General features: G+C 40.5%; 1 protein-coding gene across 1 annotated transcript in view; it reads left to right on the top strand.

Moving 5' to 3' along the window:
• Window positions 1-20,556, top strand: part of NRDC (nardilysin convertase) — a 39,823-nt gene that overhangs the window by 15,980 nt on the left and 3,287 nt on the right. Inside the window, exons 11-30 of the mRNA XM_072997607.2 lie at window positions 242-319; window positions 1,363-1,483; window positions 1,575-1,633; window positions 2,509-2,563; window positions 3,797-3,901; window positions 4,327-4,450; window positions 5,489-5,575; window positions 5,970-6,089; window positions 6,937-6,988; window positions 7,543-7,693; window positions 8,059-8,186; window positions 9,260-9,422; window positions 10,594-10,625; window positions 12,331-12,469; window positions 13,559-13,606; window positions 14,378-14,430; window positions 15,574-15,657; window positions 17,468-17,558; window positions 18,297-18,413; window positions 19,642-19,731. Of these exons, the coding sequence (XP_072853708.2) occupies window positions 242-319; window positions 1,363-1,483; window positions 1,575-1,633; window positions 2,509-2,563; window positions 3,797-3,901; window positions 4,327-4,450; window positions 5,489-5,575; window positions 5,970-6,089; window positions 6,937-6,988; window positions 7,543-7,693; window positions 8,059-8,186; window positions 9,260-9,422; window positions 10,594-10,625; window positions 12,331-12,469; window positions 13,559-13,606; window positions 14,378-14,430; window positions 15,574-15,657; window positions 17,468-17,558; window positions 18,297-18,413; window positions 19,642-19,731 (1,897 nt within the window). The remainder of the gene's footprint in view (window positions 1-241; window positions 320-1,362; window positions 1,484-1,574; window positions 1,634-2,508; window positions 2,564-3,796; window positions 3,902-4,326; window positions 4,451-5,488; window positions 5,576-5,969; window positions 6,090-6,936; window positions 6,989-7,542; window positions 7,694-8,058; window positions 8,187-9,259; window positions 9,423-10,593; window positions 10,626-12,330; window positions 12,470-13,558; window positions 13,607-14,377; window positions 14,431-15,573; window positions 15,658-17,467; window positions 17,559-18,296; window positions 18,414-19,641; window positions 19,732-20,556) is intronic.

The raw sequence follows: 20,556 nt of genomic DNA, 5'->3' as shown, positions 1-20,556 counted from the left end.
TTCTTTTTCTCCCTCTTTTTAACCTGTGCTCTTTCTCTTAAATGCTGTTCATTTCTTTTTTTCTGTTCACTAGTTCTCTTGCTCTCTGAACCTTTAGATGTACTATTTATAGTAGTAGATGGAATTTGTATTTGTAATGACACCTACAGTTTTGGATTTGTTTGTTCTACTTGCTAATTTCTAGGATGGCTAGAAACTAGAACTGTCAGGAAATGTTTTATGGATCTTTTCCCTTCTGCAGGGTGAAGCCACTTCATTATATTTCTTGGCTTGTTGGGCATGAAGGCAAAGGAAGTGTTCTTTCATTTCTTAGGAAAAAGTATGTATTGGTACAGCAACTCTTTCTAATGTTCACAATGACCAGGCATGAAAGAAACTATTAAAACATTTAAAACTTCTAACTGCCACATTGAAAAGATAATGTACTTTTACATTATTTCATTACTTTAGGGCATTGGCAAGCATGTTAGTTTACTCAGACAACCAGAAGGTATCTTAAGAGCAGTACTGCATAAAAATTGAGTAAAGGAATATCTCTTGGATAACATCTTGCAAATCTGTTTTATGTAATGAACAGCACACAATTAAAATAAATATTTGCTGTTAGTATTGTAAGGTGAGACTAATGTTAGGAATATGTTGATATGTATCCTGAATAGAGATGGGGGTTTTCGTATCTGAATATCCCCGCACAGGTGGTGTTAACGAGGGTCCAGCCCCATGGGGCCGAATGGTCCACTCACCAATCCTCTGCAGACACGGACGACGCGATTCTACAAATGGCTCCGCAGTGCACGATCCGCTTGCCATTCTTCGACCTTGCAGCGAGGCTTGCCCTCCCACCTCCTGCCAGGAGTGGTGAGTGGATTGTGCACTGTGGAGGCATTAGTAGAAACATGCCATCTGCATCGGATTGGTGAGTGGACCGTCCGGCCTCATAGGGCTGGACCCTCATTAACACTACCTATGTGTGGATATTCATATACGAATACCCCCATCTCTAATCCTGAAGTTTTAAACCTGAAATTTTAAAAGAACATGTTTGGGGTAATCTGAATCACAGTCAGTCTTTTTGCATGGATGCCTCAAATGCAACCCTTTACCATCTCTATCATACAGTGAGACTGAACCTGTCAAATCAGGGCTTAGAACCCCCAGTTGAATATGAAGAGATGTGACCCAGGTTGTGTCAGTCATGGCTAAGCCAAGTTGCTTTTTCTTATAGTCCTAAATTCATCTGCTGCAATATTTCACCTGTTCACTCAAAAGCAGAGTAATATGGCTGTACCTTGCAGTTCAAGAAATACCTTTGAAATGTACATCCTTATTTTTTCTAAATGCTATGTAAAACTTTTCTAACAGATTCTGGGCACTTGCATTGTATGGAGGAAATGGTGAAACAGGATTTGAGCAAAATTCCACATACTCTGTCTTCAGTATTTGTGTGACCCTGACAGATGAAGGCTACAAGCATTTTTACGAGGTATACTGTACTGAACATATTGCACTGGAGTACTTACAATTTTCCTTACTGTAGATTTGGGGATCTTGAAAGTATTTGTTTCCGTTTTCAGGTTGCTCATGTTGTATTCCAGTATTTAAAAATGTTGCAGCAAAGAGGACCAGTTAAAAGGTAAGGAAAGTGTGGACACTAGATTCTAGTGAGCACTGGGACTTGCTGCTCTTGGGGTTTCCCTATGGTGGAGGAAGGTATCTTTGTGTTTCTCCTCCCACTTGCTGTGCTAATCAGGGTCTTGGTGAGTGGAATTTTAGGTGTGTGATACTTTGGGGAGCAAACCCCTGCCAGCTTTGATTCTGCTTAGCTCTGGACTCGTAAAGAAGGGCGTTGCTGGAGCTCTGCCAACCCTTTAACAATTTTCCTTCTTTGCAAACAAAAGTTCTATGGCACCATAGGGACTAGTAAGTTTAATTTTGTGTCATTTCACATAAGCTTTTGTAGCCTGCAACCTCCTTAAGTGTTTCCTTCTGAAACACTGATTCAGAATAAGCAGTCCGTGAAACCTTATTCTGAATCAGTGTCTGTCTTTACAGTTCAACAAGACACTTTTTGTGCTGTAACAGAGTAACATGGCGTCCCCTCTAGAAATACCTTCTTTCTTCACCTTTTTCTGTCTTCCTTGCCCATTGCTCCTCCTACCTTTTCCTGTCCACTCAGGGCAGATAGTACGGAGGGCCAGAGGAATTTTTCCCTTGAAGAATTGATTGAACTGATAGGCAGAGAAAAAACAATTTTCAGGCTCAGCCTCATAAGATTAAGTTATTCATAAGGTGATGTGGCCTCTTCCATCCAGATCCCAAGTAGGTCCCCAGCCCCATTTGAAGTCTGCAACCTCTGGCATAGTGATGAGACTGCTGAGAAAACTGTTCTTAATTATTGTTCTGTAATTACTTTTGGAAATAGTTCCTTTTTTGGTAAATTTATTAATTGCTGACTTTCTTGAAATTATTGACTTCCTTGACTGACTGAGGACACTGTTTTGCCTACAGGATATGGGAAGAGATCCAGAAGATTGAAGCAAATGAATTCCAGTATCAGGAGCAGGTATTTAGTTCATCAGATTTCAGTAACACTGAGCTTTAAAATAGTATTCTCTTATAATTTGCCCTTAGCTGCATGTACTTGGGAAGACAGAATTGGGAACCGTAAAGAGGTGTTACACTGTGGAGTATTCTTGTTTAGTCTTCCCCTTGATTAGTCATGGCTTCATCCTCAATACTCCATTCTACTCCCCCTCCCAACTTGCTTTCCTTTATGCATCACCACCCTCGCAGGAGTCAGCGTTCCGGGCCCCACCCTTTTTGGGATGTCCCCCCCGCCCAACCAGCTTTAGTATCTCTTCTATATATTTTTGTGCTCCCACAAAGCTTAGGATTTCCTTGAACCTGTTGATACCTCTCTCTTGTACCAGTAATGCTGCTTTCACGATATAAGGACCTGCATTCATCTCTGAATTTTAGGAAGAGAGATATCAGAATAGGAGGATCTAAAATAAGGTGCTGCATAAAGTCACTGATGTTTCTGAGAAGCACAAACTGTTATTTGGTATAATGTTTTTAAAATATCCGCTTTTTATGTTTTTGTTTTTACCTCTTTGTATTCATTTGCGTAATCAGAATTTGGAATTTTTTTACCTGTTAGGTTCTGTGCCCGTTCTGTGAAAGATCTGTTACTGATTTTTTTAAAGGCTTGACTAAACCTTTTGCTTTTGAAGATACATATGTGCTTTATATCTTCATAACAAAAAAAAAAAAAAAAGATTTTTGAGTCCTATTTAGGAAGAATTCAGTTGAACTGCTTTTATCAATGTTAGTGAACTGAAGACTGTTGGCTGATAAAGTCTGATGCTTGAACACCTTCTTAAGAGCTTTTTAGGAAAAACAGAACCCTGTGTTGTTCACATTGATCTCTAAAAGAGTTAATACCAGTATGAACCAGATAAGGCGGTGGGAGTAGATTTAGATTTTTAGTAAACTTATTAGGGTATGGAAGAATTCTCAAACATATCTTCATTTGCACTGTTACCATGTATTTGGGAATGAAATAAACTGAGTGCAGAAGAAGATGGGTTCAACTGTTTGTATTTATTTGGGCCAGCTACTGAAACCTGGAATTTCTTGAGTAGCCACAGTTGATTCTTGATACATCAAAATTGCAAAAGTCGTTGCACATTGTAATGAAAAGCTGATGGTTTGGTTTCAGCCTCATGCTGAAGTAAGGTGAAGTTTTTTTTAAAAAAAAAAGTCAGGTGATGAAACTGACCTGTTTCCTTTTCAGACTGATCCAGCTGAATATGTAGAAAGTCTTTGTGAAAATATGCAGCTGTTCCCAAAGGAGGACATTCTGACGGGAGACCAGCTTCTCTTTGAATATAAGCCAGAGGTAATTTATTTATTTATTACGTGTACTCTGGGCAGCTTACAATAGGAATATGATAAGACAATTAAAAACAACAATTTAAATCAGTAATATTAGTATCATTCAAGCTGGAAAAAGTATAGATGGGAATTAACATAGAAAAGTAAAAATCAAGTATTGACTGGAGGGAAGGCCTGCCTAAAGAGCCAGGTCTTATGCTGGCTCTTAAAAACACCCAGCGAGGTGACATTGACATTTTATGTCTTGGCTTTTGTTATGTGAGATAACCTGGGCCTCAGAGAGGATTTGATGATATCTCTGTTGGTTCACATTAAGATCCATATTGGTTCTAGCAACCAGTTACTGGTCTTGTTTTGTAGCCTTTTATACTTGGTTTTCAAGGTGCAACATTGGGCTAAAAGCTGTATTTGAATTTTTTACTTTTGTAGATCATTGCTGAAGCACTTCATCAGCTGATTCCGCAGCGAGCCAACCTTATTCTGTTATCTGCTGCTCATGAAGGCCAGTGCCATCAAAAGGAGAAGTGGTTTGGCACACAATATAGTTCTGAAGGTACAATAAAACTGAGATCTCTTGAAGTAACGCCAGAGGCAGAGGGACACCTTGAAGAGCATTGCAATGTGCAGGGCTTGAAAAATTTTAGAATGTCTCACCAGTCAGTCAGCGTGACCAGACTTTAGCCTTGAAATTTACTGTGACTGGGAATGATTTATACCCTCATACTTGGGTTGTTTTATTACCTGCGTTCCTGTGAGGTCACGAAGCTTGTATTTTGAATGCTTTTCTTTTGAATGTCTCCAGTAAAAATAAAACTGAAAGCAAAAGTGCCCGGCCTCTTAAGGAGCCACAGTTCCCTCCCATCCCAGGATGTGTTCTCATTCGGTTGAAATTGGGAGCAGGGAATCTCCATATTCTCCAGCATGGGAGTACTTGACATTCTCCTGCAGAGCTGTTGGCTCTCTGTACTGCTCAGACTCTCTTCTCATGAGAAGAGGGCAGTTTTCTTTTTGCAATGGGAGGGGGGAAGGAAGGACTGTAGGATTAGAGAGAGAGAGAGAGAGAGAGAGAGAGAGAGAAGCGGAGGGGAAGGAGGCAGGCAGGGAGGGAGCTGTGACTCATCGAGCAGCATTTTTCACTTGTCACAGACAAGTGGATGAGTGTATTTTTCAAGTCCTGGCAATGTGGTATACTGATGTGAGGCTATCCTATGGGCCATTCTGAGCTTCTCTTCCTAGGACTTAAGAACCTCTAGATACTGGAGAAATATGTTTGGATCCAGACTTAGTAGTGCTGAGAGTGCTCTTACTGAAATCAGTCAGTCTTAACAGTAGTGATAACTAACAAGACACTTCCATCATGGTGAAGCCTGAATGTAACCCATGGATTTATGTCACAAATAGCAAAAGACAATCTGTATTGTAACTCTATTGTTGGGAATATGGCTTGATCAGAAATATGGGTAGGTTTCTCTCACCACATTGTGCAAATGCGATATATATGTTGAAGAGGAAGACTGGGGGTGGGTGTATTTTTTTTACACACCCTGACTGCTAACATGCTCTGTGAAGTTCATTTACTTCATATTTACAGATATTGACCAATACTGGAGTGATATGTGGGCCAGTGACTTCCTGCTAAATCCAGATTTACACCTGCCTGAAGAAAACAAATATATTGGTAAGTATGAGGTGGATCTATGAATAGCTAGGAAACTGTTGAATGTGACCAATTTTTTAGGAGTATGGTCTTAAAAGAGATTGTTGCAGCTTTGAAAACTAAGATACAACAAAACTACTTATTTAGTTATAAGTGAATGGAACATATGTATAACATTTATTTTGATTTCTGCCATGAGGTGTCCCAAAGAATTAGGATTATATGATAAAATCTGAAATTTAAGATAATGGTGTAAATCAGAGATCCATTTGTGCAACATCATACATGGGCTTTGGGATACTGTTTAGTCAATTCACGAACACAGAAGTGTCTTATCAGTCATTATTGAGATACAGATATTTGTTATCTTGATACATGGATTTGAAATAGTAACTTTCTCTTGGAACTTTTTTAGCAACTGATTTTGTTCTGAAGGCCCCTGACTGCCCACAGACAGAATATCCAGTCAGTATAATAAGCACTCAGCAAGGTTGTCTGTGGTACAAGAAGGACGATAAGTTTAAAATCCCTAAAGGTAACACCTTTATTCATGTTTATTATTAAAATGTTGAATGTGCTTCCATCCTGTATAATAGCGGGCATTCTATAGCAGTGTTTTTTTCCCCCTCATGCCCTTTTAGTATGACTTCTTTTGAAATTACCCTTTTATTTGTAACACCAACACCCATCTCTACATGAGTACAACATAGATATTTAATATGGGATGGGTCCCCCCCCCCAAAAAAACCTTGACTGTTCTCCCAGCTCAGCCATATATTTGACCTGCAGTCCTAGTGTTTTTTTTAATTATTATTATTAATTTCAAACATACCTGGCTAACATGTTCTTGGGGAGGGGGAACAATACATGGAATCAATTTCAAACATACCTGATTAACAGGTTCTGGGGGGGGGACAATATAGAGGAAGTAATTAATACATGCAAAGCCTTATCACAAATGCACAGCTTTACATAGGCTCAGAAAAAACAAGACCAAGAGAAGGTACTTGTTAATCCAGGATTTCAAAGACACTATGGGCAAGCATATCCTACAGCTAGAATGGTGAACATGTGGCCCTCCAGCTATTGTTAGACTGAAGCTTTCGTCATTCCTCTCCATTGGCCACACTGGCTAGGCCTGATTGGAATTACAGTCCAGAACAGCAGAAACGCCATAGGTTCTCATCCCTGCCCTGTATAATTCAGTTGTGTTCACAAGGCCAGTAAGTCTAATCAGCAATAGTGTATCTAAACACAATCAGGCTGGCATGTTTTTAACAAAGAAGGTAAAAGAAGTATGGGTCTTGAGGCATCAAAGAAAAATAACTGCCTCTGGAAAGCTCTTCATTATTTGGCATTCATCATTGTAACTTTTCTTTCAGCGTATATCCGTTTCCATCTAATTTCACCACTGATCCAGCAGTCTGCTGAGAAGTAAGGATTATAGTCTTTTTGTCTTGTTTTTATTTGCTTTCTTTTTCTGCTGCAGAAAGGGTTTTAATTCAACTTGAAGTGTTTAGCTAATAGACTCTGTTTAATCTGATTTTTGGATTAGGCATCTGTGTTGCTTCATATTATCCCTTGTTAATAAAAATGAGAGAATAGGCGGATGTGACCAATGCCAGCACTCCCAAGGGACAGGATGGCTGGGTGGGTTTCCTTGACCAGCTCTGACGTTCTCAGGTCTTCCTGGTGCTGAAGTCTCCAGGCAGGCTGCCAAGGGATGTGAGTCTGAAGCAGACAACCCTCATGATGTGAAAAGTGAATTTTCAAATGCCATATTTCTAGATTGGATTATATAAAACAGTGGTGTTCAGTATGGCAGATCCTAAAAGGGCTTGTATTTCTAGTTGTTTAAATATGTTGATTTCTCTGGAAAGAGAAGTTTGCTATATTGAATGAATGATATGATTCCAAATAACTTTTATCCAAGTTTGTCATTCAAATTCTTGCCTTTGTTTCCTACCATCTGAAATGATTGTGCACAGTGTGGTGCTCTTTGATACATTTGTGAACATCCTTGCACACAATCTTGCTGAACCTGCATATGAAGCAGATGTTGCTCAGCTGGAATACAAACTGGTAGCAGGAGAGCATGGATTGATCATTCGTGTGAAAGGATTCAACCATAAGTTGCCTGTAAGTTTTTGTTGGATTTTGATATTGGGGTTCCTCTTGGGTCTGAATGTTCTATACTGTATTTGGTTCGGGGATGGGGTGCAATGGACATCTGTAGGGGTTGGATGACAATACTCCTTTCCCATCTATCTGTCTATCCAGCTGACAACTCCTTCCTTGATAAGACCCTTTCCCTGTGCAGAGGCAGGCATAGAGTGATTGCTGTGTACCTCTCTGTGCATAGAGAGGTAAAAAAATAATCATTTCTGTGTGCTTGGCCATCGTTTCTCTTGGACAGGGTTTTGGAGAGGACCCTCCATCTGCCTGAGGGTATAGAGATTCCTCGTTCTTGCTCAAAGGAATCATGATATGACTCTCTTTTATAGCTGCTGTTCCAACTCATCATTGACCACTTAGCTGACTTCAGTTTTACTCCAGAGGTTTTTGAGATGATAACTGAACAGTTGAAGAAAACTTACTTTAATATCCTCATCAAGCCAGAGACGCTGGCCAAGTAAGTATCTAGAGCACATGAGATAGGAAAGAATCTCTGGGCTGAGGTAGCAGATTGCAGTTCCAAGACGTGGGTAAGAGGGCAAAGAAGGAACAGGAGAGTTGGGTTTATTATAGGGAGGGTGGGAAGGGGGGGCCCTGGAAGGGCCGGGATGCCAAAAGAGGAAATTTTGAGGCTAGGCAGTCTTGGACTGTTTTGAATATTAAAAAGCAATTGAAAGGATTCAGACTTTGGTTGGAGAACTGCGTCCCTCCCAGTGAAGCAAACCTGGTTCCCTCACTGCTAAACTGTTGGCATATAGTCAAAACTATAGTATTTGGCAGGGCTTTTGGCTATTAAAACTGGTTTTATTCTGGTTAAAAATAATGAATTAATACATTTTATTTTACATTGCTTTAAGGGGCCTGCTAAAGATGTAAGTGATTAATAAGTACTTAAATATATAAACAAATAATTTGTCTGGGCAAACTTCCTTAAATAGTTGCTTTCATGTGGACAGTAATATGGGTCTGGGAACCGTCTTTCCCTGAAGTGACCTTGGGAAGAGGCCAACATACCCTCTTGATTTTCAGCCCCACTGGGTTTTGCTGTGCAGCTCTCCTGTGTGATTTCTCCCCTCCGCGCGCGCTCAACTCTGCCCCCTTGCACGCATGTGGGGTTCCATCGAGAGCAGAACCAAAGGGGCTGAGCAAAGGGGGAGGAAAGGAGGTGGAGTCGTGCATGCGCCTTAGAGGGATCCTTGGAAGAGGCACTTCAGGGAAGTGAAAGGAGGGACAAGTTGCAAGGAGGGGCTGGTGAACCATTTCTGAGTAGTTTATATCTAGGAAGGGCTTCCACAAGTTGGAACGGGCTTGATAGAACAGTAGTATTCCTGTAAAAGAATGTTAGGTTTCTACCCTGAGGGAATTTTGGTCTTCTAATAAAAAAGGTAAAGGAACAGGAGGCAGGATTTTGAATGAATGCACTTGCAGATCTTTGACGTGCTTTTGGTCTGGGCTTTAGCTTGTAGGAGGAGTTTCAAAAGCAGGCCAGTTCCAATTGACATGTATTCCTCTGTTTCTCCCCGATCACAGAGATATACGTCTCTTAATACTGGAGCATGGCAGGTGGTCTATGACAGAAAAATATGAGACACTTATGAAGGGACTCTCCATAGATTCTCTGTTGTTATTTGTGAAGGCTTTCAAATCTCAGCTGTTCGCAGAGGGCCTTGTTCAAGGAAACTTCACAAGCAGTGTGAGTACAGATCCGGTTGTTCCCCCCCCCATCCTATCTTTTCTTGATTAATGATTTTATCAAATAAATAATTAATTATGATTTATCCTGCTGAGCTGGAAGTATCTCCGTAAACCAGAAGCTCTTGGTGCTTCTAACTGTTGTGTTAACTCGCCCTGAAGATACTCATTGTGAATCCTTGCAGAAGTGATACCATTGTTATTTGCTTTGATAGGCACATACAGAAGAGACACGTAGGAAAGTGTTTCCCATGGGAGGAGACCTCTTTTCACTTTTAACTCAGGATGGGCAACTTTGTAGACCTGCAGGCCAGATTTTTACCCCAGTACCCACCCTTGGCTACAGTAGGCTAAGAATGACAAAACATGGCTAATAAATCAAAACAGAACAAAAATGGAAGTTTCTGGATAGCTATTTCCAGGTTTGACTTGGAGGGCTTTGGTGGGGGAACTTTTTCAAATGACCGAAAAGAAAAATTTGTGTTGTTGGAGGCCTTTAGAAATTGGGAGCCACATTTTTGGCCAAAAATATTTTGGGGGAAGCTTTCTATATATTTGGGTGGCTTGGAGGCCACCAACGGTCCCATGACCTACACTTTGTCCACCTTTGCTACAGAAAAAGGCAGCAATATATGTGTAAACATGACCACCACTAACTTCTACATGTTCTTCCAGCGCCTTCCTGCTTGTTTTTCTCTCTCTCAGTTGTCCTTGAAGTTCAAGGGGACAATTTGCTGAAGTTTTGCAAATATCTGTAGCTTTACAAATATATAGTTTGGTGTGCCTTGTGGTCATGTACAAAATGTAGTGTGGCCTATGACAAAACCAGAGTGGCCACTGTGTTATCTCTTGGTTCTAAGGTCTTCAGTATCTTTGGCCTGCCACCTCCAAGTAATACTAAAAAGGTTTTCTTTCATTGGGAGGTGTAACCTTTGTTACATTGTGTCCCACAAATGGAGAGTAACATGGAATGATTTATCGTGGCAAGTGAGTAGGTAGGATATACCAAGAGCTAAGGTTATTTCTTTAATAGAAGATGTAAAGTGTGTGCACTGTTTATTTCCTGAGTACAGTAAGAGTTATTAGCTGTGGGTAAAACACTATGATTGTGTGTTATCTAATTTAGGCAGAATGTACAAGTAGTTATAAAACATCTGCCTATTTCGTTTCAGGAATCAAAAGAATTTCTGGAGTATGTTGTTCAGTGAGTATACTTAGCATTTCTATTGGTAAATATTATATAGTGCTTTGAGCCATTGCCAGTACCTGAGAATAGAGAGAACACAGGAACTATGGGTGCAGCCCAGTATGAATGAATGAATACCAACAGTTCTAATTAACCCACGTAAGATAGTAATTTAGATTTCCATATGGTTGAAATAGTGGCCAAAATCTTATTGAATACATCTCTTAACAGAGAATGGATGCGAAAAGGAGGCAGGTCACTGTTTGGCGCAGCTCTTATGTGCCTTTAATATCTGTTCACTAGAGCTGGAAAACTTCTAAAGGAGAAATTTAAATAAGCTGATGGCAGGTATAAGAAGGCCATGTATGGGAACTGCCTGGAGAGGAGAATTGCCACCTCCCGGATTTTGTGGATGGTTTTGTCTGCCAGTGTATATCTGAAGTTGGTTCACAAAAACTGATGCCTGCCACACAACGCATCTTTGGTTGTAAATAATGCATTCTGTAGCTGGAATCCATTGTTTTGTCTGTACAATAAAGTGATTTCTGGAAATAGGGCAGGATATAAATATCTGGTTAAAAATAAACTCTTAGAGGCCTTGTGAGAAAAAATGACAGGTGCCTCTTTTAAGATGGCACTTGTACTAGATTTTTTAAAACAAAAATGCTGCCCTCCTAACTAGAGCACTAATTAGGTAATTTAAAGGTTTTGTTGTTGACTAATCATACCAATTAATCTATTAAATATTGTAGCCATTCGAAAAATACAAACTGCTCTTTGTAAAGCAATGTTTTCCTCTCTTATATGATGTAGGTCTTCATCATTCAGTGCTAGGAAAAGTGATTTTAGTGTCCTTTTAAAACACATGGTCTAGCCTTGAGTATCTTGAGTCAGCATGAGTAGACTTGAAACTTGTGGGATCTGCTGCTGTTGATTTTGCTGAAGCTCTGGGATTTCCAAACAATGTCTGGTACAAAAGATGCATATGCAGAATTAAAGAATTCTGAACCTAGCAGTTTAAACACCAGAATCAAACAGAGCCCACTGTCCTTTAACACGGTGGTTCCCAACCTTTTCTGAGTCGTGGACTGGTTGGGGGGGCACCCCCGTGCTAGCGGGCGGGTGAGGTGCACTTATGCGGGGCAGAGTACATGCTCGAAAGGGCATGCTTGCATGCATGTGTGAAATGTGCTCATGGAGGGGCGGAGCATGCTTGCGTGCATGCGCAAAGGGGCAGTGTGTTCACGGAGGGAAGGGGCGTGCATGTGCAGAGGAGTGGAACACGCTCATGGGTGGGTGGGGTGCCCATGCGTGCAAGTGGTGGGCTGTGTGGGGGGGGAGTGCGTGCGGGGGGGCGGGAGGTCTGTCTCCGTGGCCTGGTTCTGCCATGGCCATGGACCGGCACCGGGCTGCAGACCAGGATTGGGGACCTCTGCTTTAACGCACAAAACTCTAGTCCTGAGTGCCTCAAACTTTCTTCATTTTAACAGTCTAATTTAGAGTGAGAAATTGCCGTGTTGCTTAACTGTGCAACAGAATTTCAGCTGTTCTTCCACAAGTGGGAATCAGAAATCGTTGCAGCTCTACTGCAAATCATTCAGACATTTATTAGTAGGTCTAGATCCCTTTTATGTCCACTGTTAAGGTCTAGCCAACCTGAATGTGATGAGCTAAGGTGTTAGATGGTGCGTAACTCTTTTGATGTTTGGACTTTTCCCCCCAGAAAATTGCAGTTTCTTCCTCTAGTACATCCATGTCCAGTTCAGTTCCGGGTGATGGACTTGCCAAATGTCCATCTGCTGTGCAAAGTGAAAACACTTAACAAAGGGGATGCAAATTCTGAAGTGACAGTCTACTATCAGGTGCGAAGAATGACCGTATCTCTTGCTTCGTGATGTATTTGTGGTTTCTAATTAACATCGTTCTTGCATAACTTGTAGAAAATTTGCACTGATTTTATAAACACAGCAGCCATTTGAGAAGAGATGGTTGTTCCGACACATGTGAAAGAGACTAGAATTGTGTATTATTTCCCCCTTTGCTCTACCCAGACCATTTCCCCCCACATTTTCTGACTGTGCTTTATGTACTGTACATGCTTGAGGAACTGAAAGAATCCTTCCTTGAAATCAGTAAAGGATTTTTTTGAAGCACAAAGCAATATGCTAGAAACTTAGGCTGAACCACTTTCTTTGATGTAGCAGTCTTGGTAGTAGACTACGGAAACACAAAATCTTATTTTATTATTTGCAGTCTGTACAGTCAAGGAAGAGCTTTTGCCACTTCATTCTGCTGTGTGTAGACATTGCAATTAATTTATTTACAATGATATTTCAATTAACCCTTTGGACTTCCAGCTTTTACAAGAATCACACTACTGTACCCAGATATTTTTTAAAAATATCATTTGCTCCAAGATGGACCTTTCATTTGCCAGAAAGGTAGCATGATGGAAGCAGACAACTTTTAGCCAGTTGATAGTCATTTTAAAAAGATACCACAAGGCAGCTTTAACCACCCCAATGCCCTAAAAGAAGAATTTCCACTCTGTAGTTGTGCTCTAATTATTGTTCACCATCTTCGCACAACTCTTCAAAAAACTAGTGAAGTTGGGGGATTGGGATCGTGGTAACAATGGCCACATGCAGTCTGTTTTGTCAAATGTCAGAGCTGTTTGAGGAAGATGGTGGCATGCAGCTGAAAATGTTGTCTTCATTTAGTTAGTTTCTACACGCTGTGTTTTCACCTGTTGTACCCCCTGCCAGTCCCATTCCACTTGCTCTGGTTGTTTATGTTCAAGTGGAAGGCCTGAAGGCTGATGCCATTTTCTGTTTTAGATTTACAAAATGTTAGTCTCTTTCTTCTAGGAATTATAATGGTTAGCAGAACTAGGAAGTCATATAGTAAGAAGTAAAATCTCTCTGTTTCTCCCCCCCCCCCCCCATTTTTAGTCTGGAGCTAGGAGTTTAAGAGAATATTCTCTCATGGAATTGCTTGTGGTAAGTTTGGATTATTTCATTAAGACAGGTTGATCTCTGGGTCTAATTTTACTAATGAACAATGCAATCCTGTCTGTACTGGGAAAAACTATATATCATATTATGGAGGTTTTGTGCTAATACCCCACTGAGCTAATGGATAGAAACTCTGGGAAAGAGGGATGTGATGTGACAGGAGTATGATTACTACAAGAACTAGTAGTTAAGTAAGGTGTTGCAATTACATGTGTTGAGATGTTTTTAAAAGGCCATGTTTCATGGAACTTTCTAACATGCTCAGTTTATTGCACAGCTGAATGTGTGTTTTTTGAATATAGTCTCCAAGCAGAACTTTCACATCCCATTATGAAATTATCACTCTTTATTGCATTTGAAATGGAAATGTTTTTAGAGGGATTCTTCTGTGCACAGATGCATTCACTGATTTGTAGCACTAAGCATGGTTGCATATCTCAAGGATTGTGTGGGGTCTCTTGCAATAAAAATTATTTCTCCCCTCTCATTAATTTATTACACACAGATGGAATATAATAAACTTCTCTATTTATGGGGAGGCCTTACGTTCTACGATCACTTACGTTCTACGATCTGGCCTTTGTACTAGGTGTAAGTGCTGCAATAGAAAGTTATTTGAGTGGTTGTGTGTTTTAATTGTCTTTATGTTAAAATATTTCCCATAAATATTTAGGATACAGTAGGTTAGATTGTTTTCTCTGTTGTCTTCAATAAAAAGTGAGAGCTTTTCTTCATTGAAATGCTATTACATTTCAGATGTACATGGAAGAGCCTTGTTTTGACTTCCTGCGAACCAAGCAAACACTAGGGTATGTGTCTATTTAGCTGTATTACTGGAATCAGAGAGTGCTGTATTGTATTGATCTGGAATTTCCCCATTGATGACCACCAAACTATAGAATTTTATATAGTGGGTTACAACTGAAACAGCTAATAGTGGTTTGAATCCAGTACTCCAGCATCAGCAGAAGGAACCTGAATGTGCAACTATATCAGACAAACAAACCAAAACAGAAACAAAACAAAACATCCCCAATAAGAGAAAGAAACATAGTGGCACCTTAGAGACTAGCTACTGTGTTTCAGTGTGTGTTTTTGTGGATTTAGTCCACTTCCTCAGACATGATCCATGAAAGCTCATGTTAAAATATACCCCATTTTCCCGAAAATAAGACCTAAACTGAAAATAAGCCCTAGTATGATTTTGCAGTATGCTCGTAATATAAGCCCTACCCCAAAAATAAGACCTAGTTAAGTGAAACCCCGCCCTCCACCATTGTGCAGCAACCAGAAGAAGATGGCATGACTGTATTTGAATAAACGTAGATTGTTGTACATGAAAAAAATAAAACATCCCCTGAAAATAAGCCCTTATGCGTTTTTTGGAGCAAAAATTAATATAAGACCCTGTCTTACTTTCGGAAAAACAGGGTAGTAGGCATTTAAGGTGCCACAACATTTATTTTGTTCTCTCCCTTCCTCTCTCTCTTTTTGGTCTGGTATGCTTGTACACTAAGGTGGCTACTTCTTCAAAAATTACTGAATGTGCAAGAGGGAATCTAAAGATTGCCCCCCCTTCACAGGTGTACAACAAACTGTGCTGTGGTGCAAGTGCTTGCAGCCACAAAGATTATGGAAGGGCCACATTCCACAAACAGCCCATGAACAAAACTCTTACAGTCTTAGCCAGAATTGTTCAGCCGTATCTTAATTTGAATTAAGTAGAAAATCCAGAAATTCTGATACAGCATCTAAATGTTTGCTTTGTAATAAGGCTCCGACTAATTAGCGTTGAAATTTTTTGGTAGCCTGGGCAAAATATTCAACTTGAAGCTTGTACCAGAGGATCATTAAGCATTTTAGCTAAGCTACTATTCTTACCTCATGATTGTAGTAGCACTCATTCTTAAGATGTCATGGATCATGGAGTGCTCTCTCTCACACCCCTCTAGGTATCATGTGTACCCAACTTGCAGAAATACATCTGGGATCCTTGGCTTCTCCGTTACTGTAGCAACACAGGCTACCAAATACAAGTAAGTGAGTATTTGTTAAATTATGCTTCAGGCCCTGTATATGCTCTGTAGTTGTTCAGACAATGGTTTTGATCCAGCTTTCTCCAAATTGGGAGTACTTGAACTCTAGTGTACTGAGGTTCCAAAATAGTGTCAGAGGAATGTATGCTGCCTTCTCTTCTCTGTCTGATGGAGGCGGGGGTGGATAATAAACACTTCCTTATTCTCTTTATGTTCTTTGATTTGCAGCAGCCTTTCTAATCACTTCAGTGTATTATGTTGACCTGCCTGCCCTGGAGACAAAAGTGACTACAGCTAACTTGATTTCTTTCTTTTTTTCTTGTCCTGCATTTTAAAACTGTCACTAGATGTGCAGTTATTAAAACTTTCGGGGGCAGGAGGAAGTGAGTTCTTTTGTTTGCTATAAGGGGAGGTTCTTGAACAGCTGTGCCATGTGCTTGTGGGAGCCCAGTTATTTTATGTTGACAGCACTGAAGAGATTCCCAGAGGGTAAAAATAAAAGAGAAACTCTTTTAAGTGCAACCCTGTTGTAGTTGCAATATATTTGAATAATGATCTGTTTGCTGTGTTGAAATTTATGTTTATAAATAATGTGGGGATCAACAAAGTAGAAATCATGTGGAGGCAGAAAAGGGTTTTTATTTGACCTTTTTTCCTGCAGCCTTCTCTTCCTGTGCATACAGGAGTGGCTGGAGGAGTAGGAACTGGAATCCAGTGAATGCCAGTGTCGTCACTGTAAACTCAGCATGGCTAGGGAAATGGCTTGATCTATTAGGTTAGCAGCACAGTAACTACACACCCCTGTGTGACAAGTCTCTACACAGGTGATGCAGATGAGGAACTATTCCGTATCATGAATACCACAACTAAAGCACAGTTTGGCTCAACAGTACATGTGCACTTGCCTGTTCCTTCCTGTTCTGAGATATTAGAGATGATCAGTGCATAGGAGCAGCCCTGACAGAGGTCCAAGATTTGTCCTTATAATGGCGAGGGTGTATTGTGAGCAACAGAGCAACAGTGCAGCCTAGAGCATAGATGCTAATATTGATTTATTAGTGAATTTCAGTGCCTTGAGCTATGGGTATCAGCTAATGCTGGGGTTAGAAACCTGAGAGACCTCTAGATGCTTTGGACTACAACACCCACAAAAACCTAGCCAACATGTCCAGTGCTCAAGGATTATAGGAGTTGTAATCAAAAACATCTTAGATGTCATCAGGTTGCTTCCAGAGAGGAGCAGGTCCTTGTGGACTCAAGGTATCACTGCCTTGTGATATACCAGGGTTAGAGTTAAGGCAGAAAGTGTCAAGAGGGAAAAGGGGCGTTTCCGGCCTTGTGTAACCCTTCTTCTCTTTAATGACCTGCTTTTGCCCTCTCTAACCAGATCATTAATGTATAAACACGCTCAAACAAATTAAAGTTGGCATGAAAAAGTAGTTAGTAGTTACTGCAGTATTTTTGAATGGGCATTGAAAGCATGCCAGATATGTGGCAGATAATTGAGGTCCCAACAAACTCCATGACTTTTGTTTTGGAAGATAGGAGGCTTGTTTTTTTATCATCATCATCATCATCATCATCATCATCATCATCATCATCATCATTATTATCCAAGTTGTAGGGATGGGTTTTGAACCTGAATATGTTGTAGAGCTATATTTTATATACTTCTGCGTATTTACAAAAACAACATTCAAGAGCTGTCTTTCTGAAAAGCGTTAACACTCCAGATAGATTTCTGTTCTGCTGAGACTAATCTTTTGATTGTTGTGGCCACAAAAATACATCTGTAATTAATTTATTCCAGCTCTGATCTAGTAGATAGGAAGATAGAAGAATTTCTTTCATGTTTTGAGGAAAAAGTCAAGAATATGACTGCAGAGGCCTTCAACACACAGGTAATGGGTGTGAAAAAAGACTATTCTCTCAATCAAGACAGTCTTGGTTAAGTTGTTTCCTTGTTTCTTTCCAAGCTTCTTTCCTTTATCCTAGTTCCAGAAACTTTGCAGTATTTGCATAAACATCGGAAAGTCTAGCAAAGAAAGGGGAATTTTAGATGAAGCATTTATTGTCAGAATCCTGAATTAATCTGAGGAGTTGTCCATGTTTGAGATTTCCCTTCTATACAGTGCTGGAGTCCACTGGTGTACTCTTGCTGCGATTTCCTGTAATGTATTTAAAAAGATCATATGGCCAAAATTCTCTTGCTTAGCATAGTAAATTGCACTAAAATAGGCCCATTGAATCAATGGTGATTTGATGAGTCAACTTTTTAAAGTCCTTTGATTTGAATGTCCTACTCTAACATCACCTTACTTTAATATGCTATGTCACAGTTAGAGTAGTCTCATTTGAGTCAATGGAACTTACAAAACTGCTTATCAAATCCCCATTGATTCACTTTAACTGATAAGATTATTATCTTATATCTTAACTAGTTTTTCCAGGGGGGAGGTAGCATATATTTTGCCACAGATAGCCAAAGTCTCAGTGCAATTGGGAAATGTACTGCCTGGTAAAGTATTACAGGAAAAAGAGAAATTAGCATCAGAGAGGCTTCCAACTTTGCTTAAGAAAATAGTTACTGTTTACTAATGAGCATTGTTACTCTTCCCCCCCCCACACACACACTTTAGGTTACAGCTCTCATTAAATTGAAAGAATGTGAAGATTCTCATCTTGGTGAAGAGGTGGATAGAAACTGGACAGAAGTGGTGACTCAGCAGTACTTATTTGACAGATTAGTTCGGGAGGTAAGAGGGTTTTTCTAAATCTTAATACCAAAACTACTATGTAGGTCAAGTGTTACAGTTGGTCAGGACTATTGGAAGTATTAAAGGTGAATTCTCCCACACTGCGAAATGTGTACTTAATGCTGATTGGACTGGAGCCAAAATAAGAACACTGATGAGCAAGGGTGAGATGCTCAGAAGCCTAACATATGAACAAGCACAAACTAACCCAAATATAATCACAATGTACCAGGTGTACTTATAGGAGCCATGGCACTATGGGTTTCAGCTAAAAATGGGAGGTAGTGGAGAGGAGTGTGACTTGGCCTATTTGGTACAGACATAGTGTGCCTAAGGAACCTGAGCAGGAGCAGTCTTGTTGGGGGATAAGAATAGTTCATTCTTACTGCTGGCACTGTTGCATTTGTATAGAACTTTAACCAGGGCTTGCAATCCAACACGAGTAGCATCAACATCCTAAACTGACTGAATGCTGTTACTAATCCACAGATGATGCTCCAAGTGGACGTGTACAGGAGCATTTACAGTGGTGCCTCGCTTAACGAGCGCACCGTATAATGACGAAATCGCATAGCGATGGGGTCTCAGCGATCGCAAATGCGATCGCATCCCTATGGGCAAAACTCGCTTTGCAAAGATCGGTAAGCGTTTCGCTTACCGATCTTCGCAAAACGAAGCCCGACGATCAGCTGTTCGGCGGCTCCAAAATGGCCGCGCGCAGCGTTTTCGCACCCTGCCCTCGCTTAACGAGGGCGCGGAAATGGCTGCCGGACCCGGGAAGCATCGCTGAACGGTGAGTTTTCGGCTCATTTAATGTTTAATGCGTTCCTATGGGCTTTTCGGTGTTTAATGCGTTCCTATGGGATTTTCTGTCCCGTTCAGCGATGTTTCGCCATAGCGAAGGTTAATACGGAACGGATTAACCTCGCTATGCGAGGCACCACTGTATTTGTATGGAATCATTCCAGCTTTCTTTAAATACTGATGGGGCATACGTGGCTCTGTTAGAGTTCCCCTGAGCCGCCGCTATTGGCTATGCTGCCTAGGGCTAATATGAGTTGTAGCTGCTCTTGGTCTTCCCCCTCCTCCTCTATTTCACAAAAGATGATCTCTCACACATTCTGATGTAACACAATATCATGTACTCACGTTAGACACCCTCTGTAGCTGAAAAGGGCTTAGGGTTTATACTGTGCTGATGTTTTCATATTCTTTTTTTCCCTTTAAGATTGAAGCTCTGAAATCCCTTTCTCAAGCCGAACTAGTGGCCTGGTTTCAAGCACACAGAGCTAAAGACAGGAAAGTGCTTAGTGTACATGTAAGTATTAATAGCAAACACATCTTCTAAAAGACAACTGCATGAAACTGAGCTGTGTTGCTGTTGCCATCCTTTTAGAGTCAAGGCACTTTTATGTTTTGGGTAGGATGGGCAATTTTTTTTATAATGTCAAAGAGTGACATTCCTTTGGGGGCTGCTTGCCAGCAATGGAAGGGTCCAAAAAAAGAGACCTCTTCTTCCGCAGTTAACAGGTTATTGGGGAGTATTTAGTACTACACTTCAGAAGTATCTATTGGTACCTCTATAGCAAAACTAAAAGCAAAATTGTTTCTGCTCCTCAAAGACTTAAACTGGATTTCAGCTATTAAATTAGTTATTTATTTTATTTATAGGCCTCTTTTCTCCTGATAAGGGGACCCACAGTGGCAGAGCTCTACCAGTGTATTTGGGGGCTGATAACATTGTTGCCAGTGTTACTATTTAATTTAAAACTCCCAGTCCCACCTGCTTCAGGTTCTGAGACTTCCTAAGGGCCCCTTTCAATCTAAGAAAACATTTTGTAGCTGTGGCGAGAGGTGGGGGCTTTAATACTGGAACACTGTCAGCACTACTTTTGCGAGGGGGGATTTACTAAAGGCTTTCCCAGGTTGAAAGGGATTCCTAGGAAGCCTCAGAAACTGTAAATGGTGAGGGCACTTTAAATTAGAGAGTAATTTTGCAGGCTGATATCACTACCATGTATTCCTATGTGGTTACTCAACAGGAATTAAGCTGTTCTGTCTGAGACACTGGATTGTGATCAATCAGCTTATGTTGAAAGTGTTTGTTTTTTCAGATTCAGCAACATTTTTGTTTTTGCTGTAC

This window comes from Pogona vitticeps, chromosome 4 (assembly GCF_051106095.1).
Source record: "Pogona vitticeps strain Pit_001003342236 chromosome 4, PviZW2.1, whole genome shotgun sequence".
Taxonomy (NCBI): domain Eukaryota; kingdom Metazoa; phylum Chordata; class Lepidosauria; order Squamata; family Agamidae; genus Pogona; species Pogona vitticeps.
Note: the sequence above shows the minus strand (reverse complement) of the source record. Positions and strands in the feature narration are given on the sequence as shown.